Source organism: Bufo gargarizans, chromosome 1 (assembly GCF_014858855.1).
Source record: "Bufo gargarizans isolate SCDJY-AF-19 chromosome 1, ASM1485885v1, whole genome shotgun sequence".
Taxonomy (NCBI): Eukaryota; Metazoa; Chordata; class Amphibia; order Anura; family Bufonidae; genus Bufo; species Bufo gargarizans.
In genome coordinates, this window is record NC_058080.1 from 235,814,849 (window position 1) to 235,835,390 (window position 20,542).

General features: G+C 46.1%; 1 protein-coding gene across 1 annotated transcript in view; it reads right to left on the reverse strand.

The window, feature by feature from the left end:
• LOC122924328 (serine/threonine-protein kinase Nek8-like) overlaps positions 1 to 20,542 on the reverse strand; it is a 126,398-nt gene that overhangs the window by 82,732 nt on the left and 23,124 nt on the right. Inside the window, exons 4-5 of the mRNA XM_044275307.1 lie at positions 16,007 to 16,138; positions 1,191 to 1,396 (exon numbers count right to left, since the gene is read on the reverse strand). Coding sequence (XP_044131242.1) covers positions 1,191 to 1,396; positions 16,007 to 16,138 — 338 coding nt within the window. The remainder of the gene's footprint in view (positions 1 to 1,190; positions 1,397 to 16,006; positions 16,139 to 20,542) is intronic.

Sequence of the window (20,542 nt, forward strand, 5' to 3'; positions counted from 1 at the left end):
CCCATTTTAAGTGTTGTTTGGCAGTTAACCCTTGTTTTACTCCTGGAAAAAATTGATTATATTGGAAAATTTTTCAAAAAATATAAATTTCTAAATTGTTTCTCCATCTGCCATTAACTCTTGTGGAACACCTAAAGGGTTAATAAAGTTTGAAAAAACAGTTTTGAATACCTTGAGGGGTGTAGTTTCTAGAATGGGGTCATTTTTGGGAGGTTTCTATTATCTAAGCCTCACAATATGACTTCAAACCTGAACTGGTCCATAAAAAGTGGGATTTTGAAGATTTCTGAAAAATTTCTAAATTTGCTTCTAAACTTCTAAGCCTTGTAACATCCCCAAAAAATAAAATATCATTCCCAAAATGCCACAAACATGAAGTAGACATATGGGTAATGTAAAGTCATCACAATTGTTGGGGGTATTACTATGTATTACAGAAGTAGAGAAACTGAAACTTTGAAATTTGCTAATTTTTCTAAATTTTTGGTAAAAATTTTATTTTTTTATGCAAAAAAATTAACTTTTTTGACCCAATTTTAGCAGTGTCATGAAGTACAATATGTGACGAAAAAACAATCTCAGAACGACCTGGGTAAGTCAAAGCGTTTTAAAGTTATCACCACTTAAAGTGACACTGGTCAGATTTGCAAAAAATGGCCTGGTCCTTAAGGTGAAAATGAGCCTGGTCCTTAAGGGGTTAAAGGGGCGGCCACTATGAAGGTCACTGTTAAAGGGGTGGTCAATGCTAAAGGGGCAGTCACTGTGGAGATCACTGTTAAAGGGGCGGGCACTGTGAAAGTCATTGTTAAAGGGGAGGGCACTGTGGAGGTCAATGTTAAAGGGTCAGGCACTGTGGAGGTCAATGTTAAAGGGGCGGAAACTATAGAGTTCACTGTTATGGGACAAACTGTTGATATCTTTTTACGACACACAGAAACATAAAATGAAATAGATGCAATATACCTGTGCGAAGCCGGGTCCTTCTGCTAGTAATCTATAAGTCCTGTAAGTTGCAGTGTGATGCAAAGATCTGTGACTTTTCTATGCCAGAAAAATGGCATACAATAAATTCTCCCAGGCTGCCGTATAGTCCATAAGTTCAAATGATTTGAAATCTGAATTTCCTATATTTTGCTATACTGTTAATATTACTTGAAGTGCCCATCTGAATTGCAGTGTAATGTACCTACCTCATTTTTACACTGCCGATGTCAGTGTACAAGTTTAGAAGGGAGGGTATACAGATAGGATGAGCCATGATCTCATTCAGCTGCGGTCTTTTGGAAGGGTCCAAGTTGAGCATGCTAAGAATGAGTTGTCGAAGTTCAGGACTATACTGGTCTGATATTGGAGCAAACGTTCCACTCATGATCTTCAGCACCAAAGCAGGTAGATTCTGTGACAGAGTATTTGATGCATTATAATAGACATTGGAGAACACCGACACAGAAAACTGTGGTCACAACTAACTGAAGGCCAAAACATTCAATGGTGACTAAAAGAGTAACTGTCTTTTTATTTTTTTCATAAATGAATATTACAGGTAAATATAAAAAACTTTGTAATATATTTAATCAGTGAAAGCTGCTTGGTTCTCATCTTATCAGGCTCCTCTCGTGCTCACTCCTCCTCTTCACTAACTCTCAATTCACTGCTCACATCCATCTTCAGTTAAGATGATCTGCCTGCTCACTGAAGGATCAGATTACATAGAAGTCTACGGAGAGGAGAAGAGGAGAAGAGGAGAAGGGAGAGGCATGTGCAGACAGGAAGATGCAGACAGAATGAGACAGAGAGAGACAGAGAGAGACTGCAGCTGGTTTGTAAGTGATTTACTGCTTAGTTGTACTGTATAATGTCCATTACTGCTTATGCCTCTAATGTTGTGCTACAGATAGTTAATGTTTGTCCATGTGTAGTGTATGGGCAGACGTGATTCCAGCTAGTCTCTGCCCACCAGCTAAAAAAACTGAATTACTGACAGATTGCTAAAAATGCTGGATATGTAATATAATGGCCAGAAATAGTATTATTCCTCATGTAACCCATTTCACCAGCCATATCTTCTGTTAGAAGCTGTGGCAGTTACAGAAAGACAGCTGCAGCAAAAAGGACACGCCCCTGAGCTGCCAGTCTAAAATAAAATAATTAATGGGGAGATCTCTGGATCCATGTGAGGTACAGGGCTGGTTCTAGCTTTGTTAGAAAGAGATTGTCATGGACTATGTGATGTCTGTAATCCCTTGAATTTTTCCATATAATTTTTACGGTGCAGTTTTGGAATGAGCTGGGGGAAGGTGGAGGATCTAGCGGGGACTTCTGTCTCACTGGCAGAATTTTCTTAGAAATGCTGGGAGTCAGAGTTTTACCGCAGCTGGAGTGCTGGAGGTTCGCCATCGCTGTGACCTAGACCTTACCAGCTTGCTGAGGGTCCTACTGGCTCTGTATGAGCACTTCTGAATAGCTCTACATAATAGAAGACCGCTGCATGAACCAGTCATCGACAATAAGCAGGCACGCTACAATATGCATGTACAGCAAAAATGGCTGAACTGGCATGTATCCATGATAGCAGCGCTGATTCACAGAGTAGATTTATGATCTCCTACTCCTGAGAAGGTTTCATGGCAGATAGCATTTCTTAAGGGGAAAAAGGCTCAGACATCAGGTATGTGGTTCTTTCCAGGTGAGGTATTCCCTGTGTAAGCCACAGGGCTGTTTGGCTGTATTGACATGAAACTATCGCACAGTCCACAAACATGTTTTTGGTTTCATGTCACATGCAAAAAAAAAAATACAGTTGAATTCCAGGTCAGGAATAGCGACAAAGCGATGATGGCCGCAGCGTGGTGTCAGGCTCTGCTCACGTGAACAGCCCTATTCAGCTAAATACGAGCTGACTGAGCTGTGCCTCTTACACATCCCTGGCCTGAGGGACCAGGGATAGTGATGTGTTATAGGTTACTATGATGGGAAAACTGACCAACTGACGACAGCACCCCCTCCCAGTGTCCCCTTCAGCTAATGGAGCTCAGAGGGGAGGCTGCAAAATGCCTAGGAGTCTATAGTCCATATAGAGTGCAAATACCCCGTAAAAGATGGCAAGGAGCACATGTACGACAGGTTGGGAAGCTGAGGTCTATGTGGATCGGCAGTCCTGGACATTTCAGAATATTGCAGCTACTGGCTCATACGGGTACATGGAACATAGCGGCCAATGCAAATTAGGATATTATAAATGAGGATATAACTTTGAAAGGAGTTTCCCCAATATCATAGAATTTCTTTAATTTGTCATCAACGGGATAGATGTCAAATCATTAACTACTCTGGGTTTAAAGGCTATGGACACCCTTGGGGCATTTTACTCATTTTAGCCCAAAACAGAATTTTTTTCCAATTGGTCTTTATTAAAAATGTTCTGTTTTCTTTGAATACCGTCATTGGACGGCTCATGTGTCGCTCTTATTTCTGATCTCCTGACTTAATTAGGCCTTATTCTTATCAGTTTGATAAGGATTGAGCTATAATAAGTGTTTATGAGGTCAGGAGATTAGCGATAAGAGCTACACATGAGCTGTCAGATGACGGGATTCAAAGAAAACAGACTGTGACAGGTTCCAATCAGATTTTTAACCCTTGTTTCTCAGAAACGGCTGAAGATTTTTAATAAAGACCAATTGAAAAAAAAAAAAAGATTTTTAGTCTAAAACAAGTAAAATGCAAAAAATAGCCTTTAAGGACGCTTGTGGAAATAAGTATAAAACTGAAAATGCTAGGCCATCTTAAAGGGAACATGTCACCTGTGCTATGCTGCGAGGGAGTTGAGTCCGATGAGGCTCGCTGTCCTGTCCTCTCCCTGCCTCCGGACGATAACTGTGGTGTATGGGGAGGTTGCTCGTCTGCACTGGGTTCATGCAGTGAGCGGATGGACACAAGGCGCAATTCACAACCCAGTTGAGGATACGAAATATTTTTTATTTTTTGTTTAGCAAAGACGACGCGTTTCGGGGTACGCAGACCCCTTTATCAAGTCTAAAAGGATCAACACAAAATTTGATGATGTAATATGTATAAAAATACAATTAAAATTTAAATTAGAAATGAAAATTAATATGTAAAAAAAAATATATATATATATATATATAAGCATATAAAAAAGACGGATCCATGAGTATAAATGGACGAATCAATAGGTAAAATTATTTTTGTTGGGTTAAAACAAAGACGAGAAAATAGTATAAGCATAAGCATAAGTATAAGCTTGCATATAGAGCGTGTAAAATGATATAAAAATAAGGAATAAATGAATAGTACATAATGCAGACGGATATTAATTTCTACAGATGTGAGCGGTTGTATGTGTATCTGGTGCTGGGTGATTCTGTTTGGTTGTATGGTCTGAATTTCGACTGATCAATGTGTGGAAAAAGAGTTGTTTTCTTTTTTTCTTCCAAAAGACAAATGTGTTGCTGAGTGAGTGTGTCATGTATGGGATGCTGTGTGTGGGTCATAAGTTGTATTATAATGTAATATAATTACCTGTATCCTTGTCACCGTAGGCTAATTGGAGGTCACTCTCGTTGGAGATCCCTTATTTGGGGGGGGGTTTTATGTTGCGGTCCGCACTGCTGTGGTGGGTGATAAAGTTATGTTTAGTGGGGTGGCGTTTGGATGTGGAGATGGGAGGGACAGGGTGAGTGAGGGGTTAATGAGAGAATGTGAGGATATGTGAATCTGCTGGTTTGGTTATGTAGCATGGTTGGTATTGATTGTTCGGGTTGTGGTGGTTTTTATTATTATTATTTGGTTGCTGGGGGACGTGGGTGGGTGGCAGGTGTGGGGAGAGTGACTGTGAGTGATGTAAGGCAGGGATCCGGGTTTGATGCAGGATGCGATAGGCACTGGGTAGTGATCGATGGGCAGTGATGGTGTGCATGGGATGTGGGGGATAGTGGTGGTGGCTGGGTGGCAGTGGCGTTATGTGAAGGGATGGAGGGGGCAGGATGAGCAGGGGGTACCTGTGCAGTAAGGGGTTAATGGGGGAAGGTGGTCTGCTGGTTGGGCTGTGTAGTTTGTTGGATGTTTCTGGGGGGAATAGTATGCTGGGGGACGTGGATGAGTGGCAGGCATGGGGGGAGTAGCTGTGAATAATGTGGGGCTTGGGTCCGGACTTGGTGTGGATTTGTGGTGGGCAGTGAACAATGGCGTGTGTGGGATGTGGGGGATAGCGGTGGTTACCTTTTGGATGCGGCCGGTGAGTGTCCTCCAGTGATGGCGCTTCTGCACTATGCTTCTGCACGTGTGGCCAGTGGTGTGCAGAAACGCGCTCTATCCAGGGGTTATGAGGGCGGTGACGGGGGCGTGGCCGGGGCGTGTGTGGTGAGGGGGTGGGTGGTGATGGCTGTGACTGTGTGCACTGGAGCGGGGGGCGGGGCTGAGTGCGGTGGGTGGAGAGGGGGCGGGCATGGTGGGGAGCCGGTGTGGAACGGAGTGAGGGTGGGCGGTGGTTCCTGGTGGTGGAGGAGGAGGCTGGCTGTAGCGATGCAGGCGGAGGCGTGGCAGTGGGCGTGATGGGGAGCCGGACCTGGGTGTGTGTGGTGGTGGTGGGCGGGGCGGCGTTGCGGTGCAGCAGCGGGCTGGACGGGGTGTGGTGAAGATACATGTTAGCTGATGGTGGGGGCGGGCGTGGAGGACATGGGCGGGGCATGTTGCTGGGGACGCGGTCGGGTAGTCCGGAGTGAGGAAGGGTGTTGAGCCTGCCTTGTGAGGGGCTGGTGGATGCCGATGTTGGGGTGTGTTGTTACTGCTGGAGGGGGGGAAACGGGATGGGAGATGATAAGACTGGGTGGCCAGAGGGCGGCGTGATGGGGGGCGGTCCTATGGCTGGTGATGCTGAGTGGTCGGTGGATGCAGTGGTGACTGCTGTTGCAATGTGAGACGGAGGGTGGATAAATGGTGTGGGTTGACCAATGAAGGGGGACTGGTGTGGGAGGATGAGGGGGGGACTGGCTCGGTTTTGGGGGTTCTGGAGTGGTGGGGGGGGGGGAAAAACTTTTGTGAGGAGGATGATTGGGGGTGGTGGTAGGTTATGTAGGATGTGGAGGGGAAAGTGGGGGTGTGTGGGGTGTGAAGGGGAGGTGTAGGGGTGTTGATGTGGATGAAATGTGTGGTGAGGTGGGTGTATTGGTGTGTGGTCTGGAGTTGTGGGGGTGACTGGAATTGGGATGGGGATGTGGACCGGTGGTGTGCAGAGTGGACCGGAGGTCCGGATGGGGTGTGTAGCTGGGAAGGAGATGGGATGAGAGGCCGGGTGTCAGCGGGATGGGTGATGGGTCCTGGGGTCAGACCGAGTGTCCTGGTGTGTGGTGCAGGGGTGGGAGAGTGTGGAACTGGAGGTGAGGGGGGGGAATTGCGGGGTGGAACGTGACAGCGCAGGTGCTAGAAACACTGGTTTTCCATGCTCTCGTTTAGTCCATTGGGTTCAAGTGTGTGGAGCTTAAATATCCAAAACATTTCACGTCTTTGGAGGGTCCTGTATCTGTCTGGGCAATGAGCCTCGATGTGTTCTATGGGGGTGATAGATAGTTGGGAGGGGTCCTGGTTGTGAGTAGCCAGGAAGTGTCTGGAGACGCTATGTTTTAGGTATCCCTTGGTGATGTTGGATCTATGTTTGTTGATGCGTTCCCTTAGGGCCTGGATTGTCCTGCCAACGTACTGTAAGCCGCAATCGCACTCCAATAGGTAGATCACGTATGATGTTGCACAGTTGATGAAATTCTTTATTTTGAAGTCTTCGCCAGTGGTTTTGCTCCTAAAGGTCTGTGTTTTGTTGGAAATGTTGGTACAGCATTTACATCGGGTATGGCCACATCTGAAGCTGCCAACAGGGGCAGGGGTCCCGCTGATAGTACTCGATGAGGCTGTTTTTTTCTTTTTCAGTTTGCTTGGGGCCAGGATGTTTTTTAGTGACTTTGCTTTTCGGAATGTGATTTGTGGTTTCTGTGGTATGTTGGGTTTGAGGTATGGATCATTCGTTAAAATGTGCCAGTGTTTCATCAGGATCTTCCTTAAAGTTTCGTGGTTAGTGTTGTAGGTGGTGATCAGTGATGTTTTGTATGGATTTGTAGTTTCTGTTTCTTTTTTAGGTTTGGTTTTGATTGTCAGGCATTCCTCTTGGCTTAGGTTGTTTGCCCGGGAGAAGGCGTTCTCCACGATCTTACTCGGGTATCCTTTATTCTTAAATCTGTTCTGTAGGATTGTACTTTGGGTGATGAAGTCCTCTTTGGTAGAACAGTTCCTCCTTATGCGTTTAAATTGGCTGTATGGAATGTTGTTCTTCCATTTTCTGTAGTGCGCGCTCCTAAAGTCCAGATAGTTGTTTCCGTCTACTTTTTTGAAAAAGGTTTTGGTTTGTATGTTTTCATTGCAGGGAAATAAGAGTAGGTCCAGGTATTCAATTGAAGTGGTTGAGATATTGGCTGTGAAAGTGAGGTTCCAGGTGTTGGTGTTGAGGTATGTAATGAATGCCTCTGCCTCTTTAATGCTTCCTCCCCAGATTATGATGAGGTCGTCGATGTATCGTTTGTAGAAGATGATCATGTCGTTCCAGTTGTGGTTATTGTAGATTAGTTGTTCTTCAAAACGTCCCATGTAGAGGTTAGCGTAACTCGGCGCGAAACGCGTCCCCATGGCGGTCCCTTTCTGCTGTTTGTACAGACAGTTTTCGAAGTTGAACACATTGTGGGTTAGGATGAAACGGATGGCATCTGTGACAAATGTCTTATGTTCTGAGGAGAGTTGAGTATCCGTATCCAGGTAATGTTGAGATGTTGTGATACCTGCTTCGTGTGGAATGTTTGAATATAAGGATGCTACGTCTAGTGTCATCCAGCAGTACGAAGGGTTCCATTTGATATCCTTTAGTAGGGAAATGAGTTGGGCGGAATCTCTAAGGTGAGAACGGAGATTAGTGACATGCTTCTGTAAGAAAAGGTCGACGTAGTGTGAGAGGTTACTGGTCAGGGAGTTGATTCCTGATATGATGGGTCTTCCTGGTGGGTTTTTGATGTTTTTGTGCACCTTTGGTAAATGGTAAAATGTTGCTGTGGTTGGGTGATCAATGGTGATGAATTCCCTTTCTTTTTTGTTTAGTATGTGGTTGTCTTCAGCTTGTTTTAGTAGTATTCCGAGTTCCTTTGTCTCCTCGGTGAGAGGGTTAAAGGTGAGGGGTTTGTAATAAGAGGTGTCTTCCAGGATCCTGTGTGCTTCTTTGATGTAGTCAGATTTCTTTTGCAGTACAATCCCGCCTCCTTTGTCCGTACTCCTTATTATGATGTTGTCGTTAGTGCTTAGTTCTTTCAGAGCGTCTTTTTCTTTCTTAGTGAGGTTCGGTTTGGTGTTGGTGTTTTTGTTGATGGTTCTGACTTCTTTGGAAACGAGGGGAAAAGAATGTATTTATGTGGTTGCCTCTATGGTAAATGGGATTGAAAGTGGATTTTGGTTTGAGTTCAGTGTGTAGAGTGATATCCAAGCCTGGGTCCTGTGGGGGGTCTTCTTTTCTCGCTGTGGGTTGTTCAGCTCGAATAGCGAAATGTCGCTGTAGTGTGATTTTACGAATAAATGAGTTGAGATCAACGAATAATTCAAATTCGTTGAACTTCTCAGTTGGGCAGAAGGTTAGCCCTCTTTTGAGTAAGGAGATCTGTGCTGGTGTGAGGTCATATCCAGAGAGATTGAAAATTTTCACGGTTGTACAGTTTTGTTCAAACTAACCAAGGTGAGTAGCAACCACTCACCCTGGCTAAGAACAAGTAACAACATCTCTTGTCAACCACCACCTATGAGCGCCTTCTCCCCTTTTCTCTTTTGCCATTTAACCACTGTATTGTCCCGAACCTTCGGGTAAAGAGTGCTAAACCCACTCAGAGATACGGCGGCTCTAGGTCTTATCCCAAGGAACCCTCCACTGACAACCACAAAGAATGGACTACTGCGAACACCGTCTACATGAACGGAAGAAACTCACCAGCATATGGACCGAGACAGAGACCACCAGAAGCACTGCCAAGCGCACAACAATGGGGGAACCCGTTATAGAGACGATAAGCCAAAAAGACCTAGCGAACCTATTTTTTCGCCTAGAATCCACTCTCAAAGAAGAAACACAACACCATTTGGACTGGATCCTCCTAGAGACTTATCTGAGTGAGTCTCTGGTTCCAAGAGGACTTCGCCTAAGATTCAAAAGCCCTTTTCTCAACGATCCAGACTTCACAAAAGACTGGAACAATTACCTCTTAGAATGTGCCCGTGGCATGATCACACGCCTAGTAACAAAAAGAGAATCTCTCTGCCACAACCTCAAAGACACAATACAAGAACACAACAAACTTCTTCTAACACACAAATCTCACACAGACTACATCAGACTAAACAGACAGACCACAGGTAGACTCATACAACATGAGCGTGAACTCATTGAGAAAAAAACAGCCAAACTCAAAAGAGATAGAACCGACTTCCAGAACAATAACATCCACTTCTGGTCCAAAAACACCGACCCAACCAACACGCCCAACCAAGATCCACCCAACACACACTTGCCAACCGAAAACCGCACCCAAACACATCACACACAGTATCACCCACATACACTTCAAAAAGCACCACCCAAACGGCCACCCGGCATGTTCTTCCGCAAAACAAACACACACCACCACCACCAACCCACAACCAAACCCACCCACAATCCGCATACCACTACCTCACCCCACAGTCCCCACCCCACCCCACACCGTAAGTCACCTCCAGCTGGACATCAGCCGAACCGAGATGTACACCATTCAATTTTTCCAATAACACCCACAAACCCCAACACACGCACGACCAAACCACACTCCTTCACCATCCATCCAGACACCCACTCTGGTACCCCCATCTTCTTCACTCCACCATCCATACCTCAACACAGCAATCACACCTCTGTCTCACCGTTGGAACTCCCAGAGGGATGTCCACTCAACCTGCCCCCCACTTCATTTGGCTCCACCAAACCTTCACCACCCCAAAACAGATTAGACTCCTCGGCCTATGAGGACTCACTACTCACAGTTCATAATGACAGCAACCTAGACAACCCTCCTGTATCCCCCTACCACACCAACATCTCATCAGTCTCTTTTTTACCGCTCCCGGGGACCCTGACCCCGCAAACAACTTACGTCCTCAAACACCCATCAGGGAACATTTCTACAATAACAGACTTCTTCAAAGTAAAAGCAGCACCAACCCAAAAAGGGACCAAAAGAAAAAATGCAGACGAGGACGGAGAGGAGGAACCATCAGACGTCATATCAAAAACAAAGGAACCAAAGAAAACCCCCCAGAGCAAACACAGTCCGAAACGGAACAAAACTGTACAACCGTGAAAATTTTCAATCTCTCTGGATATGACCTCACACCAGCACAGATCTCCTTACTCAAAAGAGGGCTAACCTTCTGCCCAACTGAGAAGTTCAACGAATTTGAATTATTCGTTGATCTCAACTCATTTATTCGTAAAATCACACTACAGCGACATTTCGCTATTCGAGCTGAACAACCCACAGCGAGAAAAGAAGACCCCCCACAGGACCCAGGCTTGGATATCACTCTACACACTGAACTCAAACCAAAATCCACTTTCAATCCCATTTACCATAGAGGCAACCACATAAATACATTCTTTTCCCTCGTTTCCAAAGAAGTCAGAACCATCAACAAAAACACCAACACCAAACCGAACCTCACTAAGAAAGAAAAAGACGCTCTGAAAGAACTAAGCACTAACGACAACATCATAATAAGGAGTGCGGACAAAGGAGGCGGGATTGTACTGCAAAAGAAATCTGACTACATCAAAGAAGCACACAGGATCCTGGAAGACACCTCTTATTACAAACCCCTCACCTTTAACCCTCTCACCGAGGAGACAAAGGAACTCGGAATACTACTAAAACAAGCTGAAGACAACCACATACTAAACAAAAAAGAAAGGGAATTCATCACCATTGATCACCCAACCACAGCAACATTTTACCATTTACCAAAGGTGCACAAAAACATCAAAAACCCACCAGGAAGACCCATCATATCAGGAATCAACTCCCTGACCAGTAACCTCTCACACTACGTCGACCTTTTCTTACAGAAGCATGTCACTAATCTCCGTTCTCACCTTAGAGATTCCGCCCAACTCATTTCCCTACTAAAGGATATCAAATGGAACCCTTCGTACTGCTGGATGACACTAGACGTAGCATCCTTATATTCAAACATTCCACACGAAGCAGGTATCACAACATCTCAACATTACCTGGATACGGATACTCAACTCTCCTCAGAACATAAGACATTTGTCACAGATGCCATCCGTTTCATCCTAACCCACAATGTGTTCAACTTCGAAAACTGTCTGTACAAACAGCAGAAAGGGACCGCCATGGGGACGCGTTTCGCGCCGAGTTACGCTAACCTCTACATGGGACGTTTTGAAGAACAACTAATCTACAATAACCACAACTGGAACGACATGATCATCTTCTACAAACGATACATCGACGACCTCATCATAATCTGGGGAGGAAGCATTAAAGAGGCAGAGGCATTCATTACATACCTCAACACCAACACCTGGAACCTCACTTTCACAGCCAATATCTCAACCACTTCAATTGAATACCTGGACCTACTCTTATTTCCCTGCAATGAAAACATACAAACCAAAACCTTTTTCAAAAAAGTAGACGGAAACAACTATCTGGACTTTAGGAGCGCGCACTACAGAAAATGGAAGAACAACATTCCATACAGCCAATTTAAACGCATAAGGAGGAACTGTTCTACCAAAGAGGACTTCATCACCCAAAGTACAATCCTACAGAACAGATTTAAGAATAAAGGATACCCGAGTAAGATCGTGGAGAACGCCTTCTCCCGGGCAAACAACCTAAGCCAAGAGGAATGCCTGACAATCAAAACCAAACCTAAAAAAGAAACAGAAACTACAAATCCATACAAAACATCACTGATCACCACCTACAACACTAACCACGAAACTTTAAGGAAGATCCTGATGAAACACTGGCACATTTTAACGAATGATCCATACCTCAAACCCAACATACCACAGAAACCACAAATCACATTCCGAAAAGCAAAGTCACTAAAAAACATCCTGGCCCCAAGCAAACTGAAAAAGAAAAAAACAGCCTCATCGAGTACTATCAGCGGGACCCCTGCCCCTGTTGGCAGCTTCAGATGTGGCCATACCCGATGTAAATGCTGTACCAACATTTCCAACAAAACACAGACCTTTAGGAGCAAAACCACTGGCGAAGACTTCAAAATAAAGAATTTCATCAACTGTGCAACATCATACGTGATCTACCTATTGGAGTGCGATTGCGGCTTACAGTACGTTGGCAGGACAATCCAGGCCCTAAGGGAACGCATCAACAAACATAGATCCAACATCACCAAGGGATACCTAAAACATAGCGTCTCCAGACACTTCCTGGCTACTCACAACCAGGACCCCTCCCAACTATCTATCACCCCCATAGAACACATCGAGGCTCATTGCCCAGACAGATACAGGACCCTCCAAAGACGTGAAATGTTTTGGATATTTAAGCTCCACACACTTGAACCCAATGGACTAAACGAGAGCATGGAAAACCAGTGTTTCTAGCACCTGCGCTGTCACGTTCCACCCCGCAATTCCCCCCCCTCACCTCCAGTTCCACACTCTCCCACCCCTGCACCACACACCAGGACACTCGGTCTGACCCCAGGACCCATCACCCATCCCGCTGACACCCGGCCTCTCATCCCATCTCCTTCCCAGCTACACACCCCATCCGGACCTCCGGTCCACTCTGCACACCACCGGTCCACATCCCCATCCCAATTCCAGTCACCCCCACAACTCCAGACCACACACCAATACACCCACCTCACCACACATTTCATCCACATCAACACCCCTACACCTCCCCTTCACACCCCACACACCCCCACTTTCCCCTCCACATCCTACATAACCTACCACCACCCCCAATCATCCTCCTCACAAAAGTTTTTCCCCCCCCCCCACCACTCCAGAACCCCCAAAACCGAGCCAGTCCCCCCCTCATCCTCCCACACCAGTCCCCCTTCATTGGTCAACCCACACCATTTATCCACCCTCCGTCTCACATTGCAACAGCAGTCACCACTGCATCCACCGACCACTCAGCATCACCAGCCATAGGACCGCCCCCCATCACGCCGCCCTCTGGCCACCCAGTCTTATCATCTCCCATCCCGTTTCCCCCCTCCAGCAGTAACAACACACCCCAACATCGGCATCCACCAGCCCCTCACAAGGCAGGCTCAACACCCTTCCTCACTCCGGACTACCCGACCGCGTCCCCAGCAACATGCCCCGCCCATGTCCTCCACGCCCGCCCCCACCATCAGCTAACATGTATCTTCACCACACCCCGTCCAGCCCGCTGCTGCACCGCAACGCCGCCCCGCCCACCACCACCACACACACCCAGGTCCGGCTCCCCATCACGCCCACTGCCACGCCTCCGCCTGCATCGCTACAGCCAGCCTCCTCCTCCACCACCAGGAACCACCGCCCACCCTCACTCCGTTCCACACCGGCTCCCCACCATGCCCGCCCCCTCTCCACCCACCGCACTCAGCCCCCCCCGCTCCAGTGCACACAGTCACAGCCATCACCACCCACCCCCTCACCACACACGCCCCGGCCACGCCCCCGTCACCGCCCTCATAACCCCTGGATAGAGCGCGTTTCTGCACACCACTGGCCACACGTGCAGAAGCATAGTGCAGAAGCGCCATCACTGGAGGACACTCACCGGCCGCATCCAAAAGGTAACCACCGCTATCCCCCACATCCCACACACGCCATTGTTCACTGCCCACCACAAATCCACACCAAGTCCGGACCCAAGCCCCACATTATTCACAGCTACTCCCCCCATGCCTGCCACTCATCCACGTCCCCCAGCATACTATTCCCCCCAGAAACATCCAACAAACTACACAGCCCAACCAGCAGACCACCTTCCCCCATTAACCCCTTACTGCACAGGTACCCCCTGCTCATCCTGCCCCCTCCATCCCTTCACATAACGCCACTGCCACCCAGCCACCACCACTATCCCCCACATCCCATGCACACCATCACTGCCCATCGATCACTACCCAGTGCCTATCGCATCCTGCATCAAACCCGGATCCCTGCCTTACATCACTCACAGTCACTCTCCCCACACCTGCCACCCACCCACGTCCCCCAGCAACCAAATAATAATAATAAAAACCACCACAACCCGAACAATCAATACCAACCATGCTACATAACCAAACCAGCAGATTCACATATCCTCACATTCTCTCATTAACCCCTCACTCACCCTGTCCCTCCCATCTCCACATCCAAACGCCACCCCACTAAACATAACTTTATCACCCACCACAGCAGTGCGGACCGCAACATAAAACCCCCCCCCAAATAAGGGATCTCCAACGAGAGTGACCTCCAATTAGCCTACGGTGACAAGGATACAGGTAATTATATTACATTATAATACAACTTATGACCCACACACAGCATCCCATACATGACACACTCACTCAGCAACACATTTGTCTTTTGGAAGAAAAAAAGAAAACAACTCTTTTTCCACACATTGATCAGTCGAAATTCAGACCATACAACCAAACAGAATCACCCAGCACCAGATACACATACAACCGCTCACATCTGTAGAAATTAATATCCGTCTGCATTATGTACTATTCATTTATTCCTTATTTTTATATCATTTTACACGCTCTATATGCAAGCTTATACTTATGCTTATGCTTATACTATTTTCTCGTCTTTGTTTTAACCCAACAAAAATAATTTTACCTATTGATTCGTCCATTTATACTCATGGATCCGTCTTTTTTATATGCTTATATATATATATATATATTTTTTTTTTACATATTAATTTTCATTTCTAATTTAAATTTTAATTGTATTTTTATACATATTACATCATCAAATTTTGTGTTGATCCTTTTAGACTTGATAAAGGGGTCTGCGTACCCCGAAACGCGTCGTCTTTGCTAAACAAAAAATAAAAAATATTTCGTATCCTCAACTGGGTTGTGAATTGCGCCTTGTGTCCATCCGCTCACTGCATGAACCCAGTGCAGACGAGCAACCTCCCCATACACCACAATTCGCACCAAAGTGGCGGCTTGGCTCCCGCCCATGGTCAACTTGGACGTCAATCGGCTGCACCAACCCACAACACCCCACGTTTTTACCACCACCAGAACTGTACTACCAAAAAGTACAAACTAACCAAGGTGAGTAGCAACCACTCACCCTGGCTAAGAACAAGTAACAACATCTCTTGTCAACCACCACCTATGAGCGCCTTCTCCCCTTTTCTCTTTTGCCATTTAACCTCCGGACGATAACTGACAGGTTTCTTTCCTATGCACAATACGAGAAAAAAAAACTATCACTCGCTGTCAGCAGGTGGGGCGGGCAGAGGCGGCAAGCCTCATCGGACTCATCTCCCTCGCAGCGCTGGCAGCAGGCAAGCCTCATCGGACTCATCTCCCTCGCAGCGCTGGCAGCAGGCAAGCCTCATCGGACTCATCTCCCTCGCAGCGCTGGCAGCATAGTGCAGTTGCCATTTTATATAAAACTCTGAAGTACCTCTCTGTATGTAAATTAGGTACCTGGAGTCATTAGGGGTCTCACAGCAATGGTGGAGTCACCACTGCAAACCCACCCATCTTACTTTGATTGACATCCTTCCAGCGAAATCTCGTGTGGGCATGAGTGAGAAATTGCGTATAGCACTCATGTGCAAGATTTCAGCGGTGCTGGCGTTTCCAAGCATTTCCACTAATGTCAAGGGTTAATAAAGAGGATTCTTACCGCAGCTTCAAATGCCCTCTTAAGGCTTGCAAGTTCGTAGAGGACACAGCCCAGCGCCCATATGTCACTCTTCTGGTTATAGGGCTTCCCCTCACACAGTTCTGGAGAGATGTAACAGGGGGTTCCCACAACCTGGGAAATACACAAGATAAATAGGATTAGTTCCCCCTACATAACCACTGACCACCACAGGCCACAATGGCGGATTCTGTGCATACTCATCGAATAATACTCAACGGACGGTTATAAAAGTGCAAGAATGAAAAGCAATCTGCCAGCAGTGTTCACCTCTCTGCTCGGAGTGACAGCGGAACCGGTCTCCTGGTTGGATGCTACAGATGTCACTCAGAGCAGAGGGGAGGGGCTGTGACACAGCTCAATCCAGAGAGTACTCCACAGCGAAGCTCCGCCTCCTGGGCACTTAAAGTATACAACATTTACTTCTATATAGACTTTGCATTTAATTAATGGGACTTGCAGAAAACCTTGTACATGCTAGAGGAACAACCCTATTCAGGCAGCGTTCACATCACTGCTTGCATGAAATAAAGGAAGCGACGGACCTGTCACCTGACGGGCGTGAAGGATGCCCACAAGATGGTGCCCGTCAGGTTTCCGTTATGCAGACAGACGTTTTATCGGACAAGGTAGCCCAGCATGCTGCACTATTTTGTAACCCATATTTTGCGGAAACTGCGATGGAGGCAGATGTGAACTAACTAATGGTTTTCTCGACCGCGTATTATGAGATGCATTTACTGCATTTACTGCTCACATACAGTGAATATAAGGAAATAATAATGACCTTCTCGGTTTGCAGATGACATGTCATGTATCTCGGCAGTGTTAGGTTTCCTCGGTATTGGGTGAAACCATGAGAAATTCCAGGAATCGAAATTTAAGAAATGTAGAGAGACAAATCATATGAAAAATATGTAGCATAAGACGCTAAATGCATAAAAGGAAGCTGTCAGACAGAAGCTGCAGATCAAGTTACCAGTATACTGCCGTCTACCGTCTGACGTGACATTGACACATGGTGCGGGTATATCCCTCACGCTATACTGTACACCGAGCCAGGAAGCCTGTCCTCCTGCACTATTCAAAGATGGAGACCGAAAAAACGGGCAGACCACGAGGAGCGTGTCCCCTGACATGTCTGTCCTACTAAATATTTATATTCTCCATAAAATAACAATTCTGGAGCATATTTTCTTAAAATTCTCTTTTGTGCAGTTCCTCTGTTGTTCCTCCTTAAAAAATGATGAATAAATGGCAACTGGGCGTTACCATTTCCCTTTCCTACACAGTCTGACACTGGTCGCGCTGATTGGATGGCGTGAGAGTGTGCAGTGACACCCGCATCCACACAAACCCGGTAACAGTTGTCAATTCATTCATACAAATTTTTAGGAGCAACGATAGAGGAATGGAGCACATACATTTCTAGGACAAATAACAAGAATGCTCTTAGATCGGATTCCACAGAATTGTTATGGCATAAGGAATACAATTACAGTGTTTACTTAAAAAGACATGTTTGCATAGTCCTAATCCTCTGCTATTCCTCTTGGAAATGTATGAATACATTGACATCTGGATGTTACTATTCTACTACTGAAAGAGGCAGCTCCCTACATATTATGACTTTAGCAAGACTGATTGGACAGAGCCATGGTGTGCAGGGACAAGCTTCCAAATAGGAACACCCAGCTGTCAGTTTATTTATAAATTTCTAGGAGGAATAACAGAGGAATGGGATAATGCAGAATTCAAAAAAAAAAATACCTCTGGAATTGTAACTTCTTGAGGAATATAAGCATTTTGATATTGCTGTCCTATCCTCAGGTCATCAATATCAGGTGAGCAGAAGTCCAACTCCTGAGACCCCCGCCGACCAGCTGTTTGAAGAGGCCACGGAGCTGCCCGAGTGCACAGGCCTGTGACATCACATTCATCAGTCATATGGCCTAGGCGCAGCTCAGCCCCATTCTAGTGAATAGGGCTAAGCTGCAATACCATTCACAGCCACTATACAATGTACGGCGCTGTAAAGAGACCGCAGTGCTTACCAGAGCTCCGGTGAGTGCAGTGCTCTCGTCAAACAGCTGTTCAGCGCAGGTGACAGGAGTGGGAGCTCCGCTGATCTGATATTGAGGACCTATCCTGAAAATAGGCCATGAATATCAAATTCCTGAATAACCCCTTTAGGGTGCATTCACATGCAAATTGCGGATCTGCAAAACACCGATAACAGCCGTGTGCGTTCCGCATTTTGCGGACCGCACATGGCCGGTGCTATATAGAGAATGCCTATTCTTGTCTGCGGACAAGAATAGGATATGGTCCATATTTTTTGCGGGGCTTCGGAACGGAACAACTGATGCGGACAGCACGCGGTGTGCTGTCCGCATCTTTTGCGGCCCCATTGAAATAAATGGGTACGCACCCGTTCCGCAAAATTGCGGAATAGATGCGGATCCATTTATACGGTCGTGTGAATGCACCCTTAACCTGTTAAAAATTCTGGATCAAATTATTAGAGATGTGGCACTGAGACATACAGTCAGATAAACATTTGCAAACAATTACCCCCAATTAGCTTAAAGGTGTATTCCCATCATTTACGATGATCATCATTTCATAACTCCCCTAGGTATGACAGGAAAGAGCTGCACATTCTCCGCCATCTCTCTATTCATTCCCCTCCGATATGTAGCATCGGCCTCACGTGAGAGCTGAAATAGCAGTCAGAGCCCATGGAGAGGGCGACACTACTTCTGGCAGGAAGCAGCCATGTTCTTCACATCTCCTATAAGTGTGTTAGAGGACCGCAAAACACTGATCCGCAAAAAATACGGATGACCTCCTTTAGGCATCCATATTGCATCCGTATTTTTTTGTGGATCCATCGTAAACATGCCTATCCTTGAATAGGACATGCTCTATATTTTTTGTTGGGCTACGGAACGGACATACGGATGCGGACAGCCCACTGTGATGGTTACTGGTGACTGCTCCAGTACTCCACTGTGTGTGGTCGGCCTAATATAGCTCCAACATCCAGCTCAGCACCAGTGGAAAAATCAAACTCTGCATTTAGACGAGGAGACTGGAGTCGTAGGCAATGTCTTTACCTTCCCAACTGGGTGTGCGGCCCTGACTTCAATTCATTCTGTATGTGGGCACGGGGGCATGTGCCAGGCAGGCAGAAACAAAAGGTCGCTAAAAGCTAAATTCCTTGTGATCGGCCACGGACTACTGGCAGTAAGTGAGATTTACCAAAGCCTGCGACAGGCCTATTTCATCTAAAAATGATGCATTGTGATGTATGAGTTCAGCTTGTTTCCATCACATTAGGGAGTAAAATACCTCCAACAGGAAGCGTCACTGTATGATAATGTACAGGCAAACAGTGGCAGACATCGCCCATAGACTCTGATGGAAAAGAACAGTATACGGTGCTGTACCACCTTCTGCTTGTGAGAGGTCTTTGCATAGAAAGGCACAACTACAGTATACTCCGTACAGCAAAAAATAAAAAAAAGATAAACCAGCCAAACAGGGGCCAAAAGCACACACTCATCACTCATGGCCTCTGTGGATAGGTTTACACTATATTTCAGGAGCAACACTAGAAACAGGGCTTGAAGGGGTTCAGCAAATGGCATTTATCATTATCAATACAAGTTAGGCTCCATTCACACGTCCGTAATGGGTTTAGCGGATCCGCAAAACATGGACAGCATTTTACGGACCGCACATTGCCGGCACTAATAGAATATGCCTATTCTTGTCCGCAATTGCGGACAAGAATAGGACATGTTCTATTTTTGGGGGGAACGGAAATGCGGACACGGAAGTTCAGGCCCGCATTTCCGGAGCCGGGCCGCACATCGTGCAGCCCCATAGAAATGAATGGGTCCACAATTCCGTTCCGCAAAATGCGGAACGAAATTGCAGACGTGTGAATGGGGCCTTAATTAAAGGCACTTACCAATGTATTGTGATTGTCCATATTGCCTCCTTTGCTGGCTTGATTTGTTTCTCCATTACATTATACACTGCTCATTTCTATGGTTACGACCACCTGCAATCCATCAGTGGTGGTCGTACTTGCACACTATAGGAAAAAGTACCAGCCTATGTGCGCTCCCATTGGTCCCGGAAGCCAGAGAGGCCGGCACTTTTTCCTATAGTGTGCAAGCACGACCACTGCTGATGGATTGCAGGGTGGTCATAACCATAGATACAAGCAGTGTATAATGTGATGGAAAAATGAATCCAGCCAGCAAAGGAGGCAATATGGACAATCACAATACATTAGTAAGTGCCTTGTATTAACTTTCTCTACATGATAAATGTCATTTGCTGAAGTCACACAACCTCTTTAACGAGATGTGACCAGGGCTTAATATATTGTTCCCTGTTATCAGGAACTGGATGCTGGCAGTGGCGTTATTCAAGAAGATAAAATATGCTGCAAACAATTCACACCACAAATAACCCTTTACAGGCTCCAACAAAAATATATTT